This window comes from Emys orbicularis, chromosome 11, assembly GCF_028017835.1.
Source record: "Emys orbicularis isolate rEmyOrb1 chromosome 11, rEmyOrb1.hap1, whole genome shotgun sequence".
NCBI classification, from domain to species: Eukaryota; Metazoa; Chordata; order Testudines; family Emydidae; genus Emys; species Emys orbicularis.
In genome coordinates this window covers 19,231,647-19,244,788 of record NC_088693.1, presented here as the reverse complement: position 1 = coordinate 19,244,788, position 13,142 = coordinate 19,231,647, and the positions used below count along the sequence as shown (strand labels likewise).

The 13,142-nt window shown below is 42.4% G+C and overlaps 1 protein-coding gene across 1 annotated transcript in view; it reads right to left on the bottom strand.

Annotated features, from left to right (window-relative positions):
- Positions 1 to 12,852, bottom strand: part of THSD7B (thrombospondin type 1 domain containing 7B) — a 426,330-nt gene extending 413,478 nt beyond the window's left edge. Inside the window, exon 1 of the mRNA XM_065413579.1 lies at positions 12,714 to 12,852. Coding sequence (XP_065269651.1) covers positions 12,714 to 12,852 — 139 coding nt within the window. The remainder of the gene's footprint in view (positions 1 to 12,713) is intronic.
- Between the last annotated feature and the right edge of the window lie 290 nt (positions 12,853 to 13,142).

The following is a 13,142-nucleotide window of genomic DNA, read 5'->3' as shown; positions in this document are numbered from 1 at the left end:
TTCTGGTCGAAAACTAGACACTTGGCAACCCTAGCTGCATATGGGTGTCCACGCTCCACAACCACACTCCACGAAGTCAAGTACAGATGCTCCCCAACTTATGCAAGCGTTCCGTTCCGGAATGCCTTGCGTAAGTCGAATTTTGCATAAGTCAGGAACATATACCCGTCAATTATGCAAAAAAAACACCCCAGGGAGCGTCTGTAAGCTAAAGCAACATTGTAGTTGAAATTTAGGATTTACAACAGTAAATAAATTCAAAGTTATGAGTCCACAGATACCTAAACTAGCCCATACTACATATGTAGAAAGGGGTCGTGATAACAGTCTGGGAACCATAGACCAATGATGTAACTCTAGCGAAATTATTCCAGTCCCCAAGTCTTACAATTTCAGCAACATTGCATGAAGGCAGGTTCTCTCCCTTCCCTACTCTTGCCAAATATTTCCTTGGAGTCCTTAAATTAGAATACAAGGGGGGGGAAAAAGGAATGTGATTCATTGTACCTGTACATAAATGCATGTAAAGCTAAATATACCCATTAGAGATGCACACAAAGAACAGCCATGTGCGCTCTCATGAGGGCAGAAATTTGGGTATTTGTTTATTCTTATTCCCTTTTTCTTTTTCAACCTTATTGCATTTAATTTTAATGTCCAATGCTTTAAAACCATATCTTTTGAACGGTTCTCAGCATAAAAAAAAAAAATAGGGTCTGAAAATGTAATCAGTGAAAACACTAGGGTATTTTTCCATACTCTTTTGTTTTTTAATTTAAACACCAGTTGGACTGCTATAAGACATTTCAGCCTATGGGGCAGGGTTTATTTTCCCCACAGAATTTTAAAAGCCTGAAAATAGAGGCTTATAACTTAAGTGCTTCTTTCTTAGCCATAAACACCACAGAGCATCACAATATAGATCTTGCAGTATTGTTACTGCACCACTGCAGGTAAGGGTTGACTGTATCAAACCTAATCCTAGGATCTTAAATATTTGACTGCTAAAAAATATTTTTTTTACTTCTGCTTCGGAAAGGATACATTTATCAATCACTGAGGCACATGCACCCTGACAAGAACAGTTCTATTGTTTTCATTGGAGTTTCAAGACAGAAGTGCATGTTCATGGAAACCACTGAACCATCCTTTTGCTAGTTCTATAACATATTTTCTAAGGTCCTCAAGGGTTTAATAATTCTCTGTCAATTGGAATCAAGTGAAGCTGACATTTTAAGAACATTTTATGTACACCTCTAAAGACTTACAGTACAATGCATTTCAGAACTGGACAGAAATAAAATAAAAACTTGAAGGATTTCTTTTGTTCTTATATATCCCACCTTCCAAAATAGAGTGGGGATGTCTGTTCGGTCAGCAGGCTTAGTTCTCAGGGCCTGCCATTTGTCTCTCTCTTTTGGTTCAGTATATCCAGGACCACCAAAAATGGGGTTCAGCTGGGTCAACTTCCTTATTGGTAACCACCTAGTCCTGCACATCCCGGGGATAGGTGTAGGGGAATGTGGGGCAGGTAGGGGGATCTGGGGCCTTTACTCCACTATTCCACATCCTGCTTACCTTCCCCAGGCCACTTCATACCATACTCAATGCCTCAGACTTATAGACTTGAAGGCCATAAAGGACCATTGTCATCACCTACTCTGTCCTCCTACACATCAGTTGGGTTTTTTGCCCCCACTGCTCTCCTTGGAAGGCTGTTCCAGAACGTCACTCTTCTGATGGTTAGAAACCTTCATCTAATTTCAAGCCTAAACTTGATGCCCAGTTTATATCCATTTGTTCTTATGCCAACATTAGCCCTTAACTTTAAATAACTCCTTTCTCTCCTTTTGTGTTTATCCGTCTGATGTATGTATACAGAGCAATCATGTTTCCCCTCAGCCTTCATTTGGATAGTGAAAAGAAGCCAAGCTCTTTGAGTCTCCTCTCGTAAGGTAGGTTCTCCATTTCTCTGATCATCCTTGTAGCCCTTCTTTGCACCAGTTTCAGTTTGAATTCATCTTTCTTAAATATGGGAGACCAGGCTGTACACAATATCCCAGATGAGGTTTCACCAGTGTCTTGTATAATGGTAGTAACACTTTCCTATCTCTACTGGAAATACCTCACCTGATGTATCGTATGATTGCATTAGCCTTTTTCATGGCTGCATCACAATCACTGCTCAGTCTTCCTGTGATCGACCATTACACCCAGGTCTTTCTCTTCTGTCTCTTCCAATTGATATATCCCCAGCATATAGTAAAAATTCTTGTTGTTTGTCCCTAAGTGTATGACCTTGCACTTTGCATTATTACATTTCATCCAATTTCTATTACACCAATTTTCAAGGTCATCCAAACCCTCTTTTATGATATTATGGTCCTCCTCTGTACTGGCAACACCTCCTAGCATTGTGTCACCTACACATTTTATTAGCACTTAACAGAAAGGGTTAAACATCCTGCAAAATAAATAACCCTCAAAAGACATGTGGGGAGATAATGTGTGTGTTTTTTGTATTTACATATATATGAGTAGGGTCAACGATGTAATCCACAGGCCCTGTCTATGCTGTATTGTTATAGTTCAGAGATCAAAAGAACATCCTAGCATTTAAAATGAATTGTAAACACGGGATATCTCGGTATTCATTTCTCTTTGAAATGTATTGTGAATGGTGGAGGAACAAGCAAATTGCCTTATGTTAATTCGTATAGCTCAGTACTGGTGATAGACCGCCTTCAAAGTCATCCTAAATTACCTTTTGTTCCCCAAGGAACTCCAACTTGTCAAAGAGGACATGAAATTGTATAAAAGATCCTTGGGTCCTGATTTTGTCATCTCCGGTCTGCTTAAGGTTTCATGCAGGGGAAGCCTCAGCCACAAGGACTGAGATCCCAGTTCAAACGGGATTGTCCTGCAATATGAACATTGGACTATAACCTGTGAACTATTTCTGAAAGAACTCTTTGCAACTACAAAGCTCACCATCTCTGCTGTGAATCTGAACCTCAATTAATTGAGCTCATGTCTGTATGTATATTGATCTTTTAACCATACTCTCTCTCTTGTTTTTTTAATAAATTTTAGTGTAGTTAATAAGAATTGGCTGTAGCGTGTATTTGGGTAAGATCTGGAATATTCAATAACTTGGGAGGTAATGTGTCCGATCCTTTGGGATTGGTAGAACCTTTTCTTTTAGATGATGAAGTAAGATTTTCAGAAATCATCATATTTGACTTAGGTACCTGGATGGAGGCCTGAGGCTGGATCACTTTAAGAGAACTGTGTTGTTTGGACTTCTGAGTAACCAGTAAGGTAATAAAGAAGCTGTTTTATGCTGGCTTGGTAAATCTAAGTATTGGAATATCCACCAGCTTTGGGGGGATTGTCTGCCCCATTCTTTGCAATTCACCCTAATTGAGTGACCACCGCTGGCCCCCATTGGGACCCCGGTCACAAGCACACACTCACTTTTTATGCTGTGGTCAGTAATAAATATGTTAAATAAGATTGGTCCCAAAACCGAACCCTGAGGAACTCCACTAGCACCCTCCCTCCAGCCTGTCAGTTCACCTTTCAGTATGGCCCATTGTAGTATCCCCTTTAAGCAGTTCCTTACTCACCCTTTCAATTCTGGTATTAATCCCCATGTGGAACTGTATCAAATGCTTTACTGAAATCCAGGTAGGCTAGCTTTGCTGCATTTCCTTTGTCTAGAAAATTGGTAATCATCTCAACGAAAGACTGTTTGGTCTGGCACGATCTACCTTTTGTAAAACCATGTTGCATCTTATCCCAATTACCATTTACTTCTACGTCCTTTATGACCCCAAAAATTATGGATTCATAAAAAAACATTCCTATTGGGCTTGCAATTTCAGGGCCAGCTTCTTTAATATTCTTGGATTGAGATCATAGGGGCCCCCCCAATTTGGTCCCCTTAAATTGTTTGCATTTCACTTCCACTTCAGATGTGGCAATTTCTACTTTCATATCTTCATTCCCATTAGCAGCACTGCCACTACCTCTAAGATCCTTGTTCCCCTTATTGAAAACTAAGGCAAAGTATTTCTTTAAAGATAATCTAGGCATGGCCCAACACCTAATCTCCACCCTATCCTCAGTGCTTAATGGTCCTACTTCTTTCCTTTTTTTTTATATGGCAAAAACAAAATAAAAAAGTTCTTCAATTTCCTTTGTAAGGTCCAACTCTGCTTGGTTTTTGGCAGTTCTCGCTTTTTCCCCTACACTTTTTCGCCTCCAAGAGGTAGCTTTCCTTGCTGATCCATCCCTTCTTTCATTCCTTGTAGGCTTTCTGCTTTCTCCAATAACCTGTCTGAGGTACTTGTTCATCCAGTTTGGTCTGCCACCCTTTCCTATGAATTTTTCCTCCTTGCTTGGGGATACAGCCTTCAGATTGTTTCTTGCAACTTTGCCGAAGTAATTCCAAGCCTCCTCTACATTCAGACCCTTGAGTTTTTCAGTCCAGTTCCCTAACTATTCCCTAACTATTCGCCTTAATTTTTTAAAATGTTTCCCTTTCAAAATCAAGTACTCTATTTGCAGACCTGTTTGTGCTTATCTTTCCATTTAGTTTAATCTGAATTAGCTCATAATCACTCAATCCAAGGTTGTCCTCTACACCCAGTTCTTCTATAAGGTCCTCAGTTTGGAGAATGACAGATGTTTAATTATAGTCCCTTTCTTCAAACCCCTGAGTCTCAGAGCTGATGCAAGGTGACCTTCTGCTGCCCACACTCCGGATTCTTCCTACCTGTTGGGTGATGTCTCAAAGGAGAGGTGGAAGACTCACTGCCAGAACTCCTCAGCCAGAGCTTCTCCTATTGTGACAGGGCAGTGCTCCTCCAGGGAAATGGCTTCCCTTCTCCCCGGGCTGTTGGACCGGTCTTTATATAGCTGCTTTCCTCATGATCAAGCTCAGCAGTGCCTGAGGTGCGGAGCTTACCGGATCCTGTACTGCTCCAAGCCTTTCCCCTGCGTAAGCCCTGGACTAGGATTTGCAAACCCCATCACACAAAGCTAATTCAAAAACCATTTGTACAACATTACATGGGAACCAAAGGATTTTTGTTTTGTTTTTCAAATGTAACACTTTTAAGATTTTGTGAATCTCTCTTAGAAACACATTATGAAGGAACATAGGCTACTGGATCAGACCTGTTGTCCACCTAGTCCAGTCTGAATTTGTCTAGCATCAACATTCAGCCAGTGGGTGAAGTTATACCTTTCTCTGCTAAATTGAAAAGCCCACTATTAAATATTTATTCCCCTTGTACGTTCTTATAGACTAATCAAGTCAACCCTTAACTTTCTCTTTGTTAAGATAAATAGACTCAAGTAGCTCAATCTATCACTATAAGGCAGGTCTTTTAATCCTTTAATCGCTATCGTGGTTCTTCCCTGAAACTTCTCCAATTTATCAACATCCTCCTTGAACTGTGGACACCAGAACTGGGCATAGTATTTCAGCAGTAGTAGCACCAGTGCCAAATATAGACGTAACATAACCGCTCTACTCCTCCTCCAGATTTCCCTATTTATGCATCCCAGAATCACATTAGCTCTTTTGGCCACAGCATCAGCTGATTATCCACCATGACGCCCAATCTTTTTCAGAGACTACTTCCCAGGATAGACTTCCTCAATCAGAGAAGTATGACCTACGTATTTTTTTTCCTAGATGTATACATGTACATTTAGCTGTTTTAAAATACATATTGATTGTTTGCACCCAATTTACCAAACATTCCAATTCACTCTAAATCAGTGACCTGTCCCCTCTTCATAATTTACCACTCCCCCGGTTTGTGTCATCTGCAAAACTTTATCTGTGATTATTTCAGGTTTTTTTCCAGGCTATTGATAAAAATGTTAAAAAGCATAGAGCCAAGAACAGATTCCTGCGGGACTCCACTAGGAACACACATCGTGATTTCCAGTTTACAATTACACCAACTTTTAATTAGCCAACTTTTAATTCATTTAATGTGTGCCATGTTAATTTCATATTGTTATAGTTTTTTAATCAAAATGTCATGCAGTACCAAATCAAATGCTTAGCAGAAGTCTAAATATGCAGTATCAACACTATTACTTTTATCAACCAAATGTGTAATCTCATATCAAATTAGTTTGACAGGATCTATTTTCCATAAACCCACGTTGATTAACAAAAAAATAAAGGAAAGTAATATAAATTAGTGCCAATCAAGTGTGACAAATATGGCAATTTCCTGAACAAACCTTGTTGAATTAAGCTAAACTTTATTGAATTAAATTTATGTATCATTGTGGGGCAGGGATTGTATGCAAGTCCCTGGGGGCAGGGGAGGGTGACCAGATATCCCCATTTTATAGGGACAGTCCCAATATTTGGGGCTTTGTCTTATATAGGCACCTATTACTCCTCACTCCTGTCTGGATTTTTCACACGTGCTGTCTGGTCACCCTATGGAGGGGGAATCACAGCCCTCCAGGAACAAAGAACAGTGTGGTGGGATTAGGGAGATTCACTCATGTGGTAACACCTCCAAAAAGGTACCACCACCTGGAGATACTTGCATATACTGGTTCAAACTGGATTCTCTAGAGACCAGCAGACAAAGAAAGGACTTTTGGATAAATAACCTGAGTTTAAATTGACTCAGGGCCTGCTTTCTGAGCCATAAAATGGATAGGACCTTCTGTCCAAGGCAGGGCTCCAGTCCTGCCTGGGAAGGCTTGGACCTGTTCTTGGGGTTGCTTATTCTGAGCAAAAGGGGTTATGAACTTGTAACCACAGAAAAACCTGTGTGGGGTTTCACCTGCCAGAGACCTCACTGGAGCTGGGGTGATCTCTGGCAACCTTTGAGCATGCATGTACATTCTTTTATTGCTTTTGATGTATTTTCTCTGTAATGCTTTTACCTTAAGAATGCACATGCTTGTTTAGAAAGACCTAAGTGGTAACTTAACTATGGGCAATTACACTGTTTATAGCGTCTGAGATGAAGGCAAAGCAGGCCGCTTAGACAGTCTGACTTGCTGGAGAATTCAGTCTAGGCAGGAACTGTGCAGCCTGGAAATACCCTGGGTCAGGAGGGAAGAGAGACATGTCTCAGCCCAAGAAAGGTGACTGCTGGGAAGCTGAAAGCCTAAGAGTGGTGCCCTGGCTGGACCACAGAGGAGGAATACAGATGAAGTTGCTCAGAACTGTGACATAATTAATTATATTACCCTCCTTTAATTCTTTGTTAAATTGAGTCCTGTATCAGCCGCTCCATTATCTTGCCCAGGCTTGATGTCAGGCTGACAGGCCTATAATTACCCAGGTCATCCCATTTACCCTTTTTAAAATATTGGCACATTAGCTTTCTTCCAATCTTCTGGAAATTCTCCAGCATCGCACAATTTACTGAAAATCAGTAGGTGTGATTAATATCTTCCTAGGTCACTACTGGAATGGAAAGAGTGGTTTTACCCTATGATGAGACTACACCTATTTTTTCCCCAAAATACAGAACAGAGCTATTTGTTGAACAATTTTGCCTTTTCTGCATTAGTATTGATAATTCTACACCATTTCCATCTAGTAATGGACCAATATTATGGTCAGAATTCTTTTTTGTTCCTAACATACTTAAAAGCTCCTTCTTATGGTCTTTAATTATGCTGGTCATAGATTTCGCCTTGTGTCTCTCTGCTTTCCTTATCAATTTTCTACAATGCCTAGCTTCAGATTTATAGTCATTACTATCAACTTCTCACTTTCTCCATTTGTTATTTACAGTTTTATTTTTTGTAGCTGCCTTCAATTCCCTTCTAAACCAGGTCATTTTTTAAAACCAATAAAGCCTCTTTCCTCAATCGCTAGATTGAGCCTTTTTTGTCATCTATTAAGTCCTTAAACAATTCCCAATTATTCACATTCTTCTGATTAAATTCTTCTCCCAGTTGATTTGACTCAATTGTTTTCAGCTTTGTAAAATAAGCCCTGTTAAAGCACCAAGTGTGTGTGTGTGTGTGTGTGTGTAGATAAATAAAAATAAACACTGGTCTGGACTTTATTCAGTGTACACAATATAAATATGATTAGTCATGATAAGCTACCATTAATTTTTAGTTCTCTAATCAGTTCCTCTTGCTATTGATATACAGGCATATGCTAAATAAGGTATAGGTATGGATTAATGCAGTAATGCAAAAGCCTAGCGGTCCCAAGACAGTAAAACAATAGCTTAGCCAAACTACCTAAGGCCCCAGGCTTAAAGACTTGATATAAGCAATTAACCAGTAAATGACCCTATATCCCAAGATAGAGTGCTGTTATAGGCAAGTGTTGCTAAACTGCTGACAGGTAACCACAAAATGACACTTTATACTAGCTTTAGATATTTTAAGTTAACCACATCAGCATTTGTCGAACCATGAGAATGCCATGGCAACTAACTGATTAATACTAATAAACTTGAAGTAAAAGGCCTATTACCTGATGGGGAAAGGGCACCCCAACGTTAGTAGGGTAAGGAAAAACAGATAAGGAAAAGGGGATGATGTCAGTACTGAATATGCATTAGGCTTAGTTAGTATTAGCATAACCTCTAATATAAGGTGGGACTTGGCCCATACACCTGGAGCCTACCAGGTGAAGGACCACTCATGGGTCATCTTATTACTACAAGGTTCCCTGCAAAGGACGGTATGAGTAGGCAAATTCTGGATGCTTGTATTATCTCTGTCTGCTTAGCTACATCATAGTGTTTGTGATATTGCTGACTATGCTAATAAAACTATTGTAGATTCAAAAGGTCTTGCCTAAGTGTGAGTGTCTGTCTTGCATACGTGGGGGTCCTCACTCCCAAATTAACTGTGATGCTGTGGCTGATCTAGAGGCAAATGAACCCTGCCAAACCACCAAATGTTAAATTGGAAACTCTAAATACCTAACCAACAGATCACACAACATTACTTGTCTATACCAGGTAGAATTCCCCTGTGTTGGTTGCAATTAGTTTTTTAGTTTGGAAATTGTCATCTACAATATTTAGAAACATCCAAGGATGTTTTACTACTGGCAATACGAGACCTCCTATATAGGTCATTGAAATTGAAGTCCCCCATTATCACACAGCTTCCCCCCCCCCCCGTGCATTATAAATAGGTGTATAAAGAACCAATCATCCTGTTTCCTACTGTGATCTGGTGGTCTGTAGCAGACACCAAATAATACCCCATTTTGTGTTTTATCTGTTAGAAGGCTCATCCATAACCATTCAAGGTAAATATTTTTCCAAGTCATCAGTGACTCAGAAACAGGTAATGCCATTTTTGACAGAGTGCCACTCCTCCTCCCCTTTTGACTACTCAATCCTTCCTAGATAGGTTATAACCATTTATGTTGACGTTCCAAATGTCTGAATCATGTTTCAGTAATATCAACTAGATTGAATTTATACTCACAAATGAGCAATGCCAAATCCTCTTGTTTTCTACTGAGACTCCTAGCATTGGTGTACAGGAAATTAAAGAATCTCTTCTCTTCACATCCTTTGGTTCTGTTAATTTTGTTCTCAACTTCTTGATTCTGCACTAAATGAGTGCTCATATCTCCCCTCTTTTTACCCTCCCATTGTGTTATTTTAGTTTAATATCCTCCTGACTACTCAAGCCAGCCTGTTCTTAAGGAGATTGGTTCCATTTCTACTGAGTCTCCTCTTCCGATAGAAGAGGGTGGACCAATGTTCCACAAAACCAAATCCTATACCACTTACCTAACCAGTGGTTCATTTTTAGAATCTTCTGTCTCCCTTCACTTTCGGGACAGGAAGATAGCAGAGAAGATCGCTTGTACATTCTTCTTCAGCATGCTTCTGAGTTCCCTGAAGTTATCTCTTGTCTGCGATATATCCCATGATGCAGTGTCATTAGTGCCCATAAATGGATCCTTGCCCATTAACTTCAGAAATTCCTCCAATCTCATGTGAGTGATGTCTCGTGTCTTGATTCCGGGAAGACAGCACACCATCCTGTTGTCTGTTTATCCTTTGCAGAATGTTCTTTTGATTCTTCTGAGTGTTGAACCTCCAGCAAGAATGGACAGACTTCCTTGGACAGTTGAGGAAACTCTTTATGGGCAAAACTGATTCTAAGAGGTTGGGCTTAGCTACCATGCACAGGCATGTCTCATATATCTTTCCCTTCCCTTAGACCCCCTGGTTCTTAAGAGGTATCTTTCACAGGTTAAACATTGAGGACCTGGTATCAACTTGAAGCAGTGGTTGATCCTGGAGCCTCTGCCAGTTGATCGTGATCTCGAGGCCACTAAAAGTCTGGCGGCACAGCCTGCCTGCCTGCCATGGCCCCATAGCGCTCCCGGAAGTGGCTGGCTGCTGGCACATCTCTGCGGCCCCTGGTTGGGGCCTGCAGCTTCACACACTGCCCCCACCCCCAGCACCAGCCCTGTAGTTCCCTTTGGCCAGGAGCGAGCAGCGCACAGAGACCCGCTTCTCCCCTTTCCCCCAGGGGCTGCAGAGATGTGCCAGCAGCCAGCCGCTTCCGGGAGCGCTATGGGGCCATGGCAGGCAGGCAGCCTGCCTGAGCCCCACTGCACCATCGTCCAGGAGCCGTCTGCGGTAAGCACCTCCCAGCCGGAGCCTACACCTTACACCTCCCACACACTTCCCAACCCCCTGCTCCAGCCCGAGCCCCCTGCTTCACCCAAACTCCCTCTCAGAGCCCACCCCCCCTCACCTGCACCCCAACACTCTGCACCAGCTCTGAGCCCCCTCCTGCACCAAACTCCCTTCCAGAGCTTGTACCCCTCACTCCTTCACCCCAACCCCATGCCTGAGGCTCAGCCAATGCACACCCCATAGTTGAGAATGTTACGCTGATTTGTGACAATCCCTGAAGGATTCTGGATCTATAAACAAATGAAATTAATAAAAAGTAAAATTCATGAAATGTCCACTGGCTTCTATGAGATTAGGTGCAGTGTGACCATCTGACCCCTGCACCCAAACTTCCTCCCAGAGCTTGCACCCCTCACTCCTGCATCCCAACCCCCTGCCCCAGGCTCAGCCCGAAGCCCTCTCCCACACTCCTCGGCCCCAACCCAGAGCCTACACCCCTTCCCAAACCCCAACTCCCTGCCTCAGCCCGGTGAAAGTGAGTGAGGGTGGAGGAGAGTGAGTGACGGAGGGAGGGTGGAATGGAGTGAGTGGGGCGGGGCCCTGGGGAAGGGGCGGGGTATGATCCTGGGTTGATCTTAAATTCAAAAAGTGATCTTGTGTGTAAAAAAGGTTGGAGACAACTGACTTGAAGCTTTTAGCTGTATGGAATTCCTCCTGGTCCTCTTCTCTCTAGTAGCCACAGTCCACCCACCCTCCTCTGTCTCCAGTTGTGACAATTGCAGATGTGACCTCTTGCCTCTGATAGTTATGAATGGCCAGGCCTCCTTTCTGACTTCCTGTCTCCCCAACTCCTTGGTGGCCAGCTTCTTTCTTCCTTGAACCTGGTGTACTTGATGTTTCCCGAACTGGGCTGTCTAGGAACTCCTCAACTTCTCTGGTTCTCAATTAGTGTCTCTATTTGCCTGTCCAATCCAAGAAGTTTCTCCAGCACCAGCTTTCACTTCATATGTAGTAAGTCCCTTCTGGCTTCAGGCAGGAAAGGAAACAAGGCACATCCATTGCAGGACACCCATAGTTCCATTGCTGGCCATCTTGAAACTGCATGTAGGAGCCGAACCTGGAAGCAAAGCTTTTCACACTCCTGCTCTCAACTACCTCCGAAACTCTATTAGCGGCCCCTGTTTGTGGCCCTCAAATTCACCCAGCAAGATGCTTTTTATATCAAGTCTCCTTGTTTAGCTCAGCTCCATCCCTCACCACCAGGAAACAATGAACCACTCAAAGACTTCAAACACTGGATCTGATCAAAGCTCCGAACCTCATGGCCTTTACCAAGGCACCAACAGACAGATATGTCTCAACTGCTTACCCAAGGCCTCATGGCCCAGCTATGCAGCCTGTTCACAGAGAACCCACAGATGGAGCAAAAGCACCACTCACTAAGGCTTGGTCTACACTTACCCCCCAAGTCGAAGTAAGGTACGCAAATTCAGCTACGTGAATAACGTAGCTGAATTCGACATACCTTACTTCGAACTTACCGCGGTTCAGACGCGGTCCACACGCGGCAGGCAGGCTCCCACGTCGACTCCGCGGTACTCCTCTTGTCTAGCTGGAGTACCGCAGTCGACGGCGAGCACTTCCTGGTTCGATTTATCGCGTCCACACCAGACGCGATAAATCGAACCCGGAACTTCGATCCCCAGCCACCGAACTAGCGCGGCAGTGTAGACATACCCTAAGTGCCACTGCCTCCCAGGACAAAGTCCAGGCTATACCCTCCAAAACTCTATTAGCTGCCTCTGTTCATTATGAAAACCCAGACTATACCAAGTGTCACTGCAGGGTACAGCATTTCAGTGAACAAAAAAGATGGAATAAACTAAAGTAGAGGGGGAAATATTTGTGTATACACACACGCACACACACATAAATAAATAAAGCTACATGAAAACTCTATTAGGACATTTTTCTTTGGGAATTTCTTATAGTGCTAAGTCAGAGTAGGAATAGGTAACAGACTTCTTAAATCATAGGAACTAAAAAGTGAATAAATAAGAATATGTTGATTCCTACCTGTTTTCCAGACAAATTGATGATCTTTCCTGGCTTCCAAATCAGTTGTTTGTAACATTGAGAGCGCAAGTAAAAGCAAGATATTCCTCATGCCCTGCCATGCCCAATGAGCAGAAACCCAGAGATCCCTCAGAAACATAATTCAGTCTCTTGTCTTCTCTAGTCCTAGATTTGAAAGAAAAGGCAAAATTAGTTTGCTAAAAATACATAGTAATAAAGCAGAGCACTCCGGGTCAGTGCTACTCAGTAGACGTTGCACATCCCTTTCTGTGGCGCAGAGTCTGTTACGTGGGTACTTTAGAGATGGTACATGTAAAGATACGTACTTTTAGCTCAGGAGGCCCCTGGTTCAATTCTAGGTGTCAGCCAAAATGGTGGCCATTACCAAAGCCCTTAGTGAATTCCTAAAAAGCAATCTGCTAGTGTCAC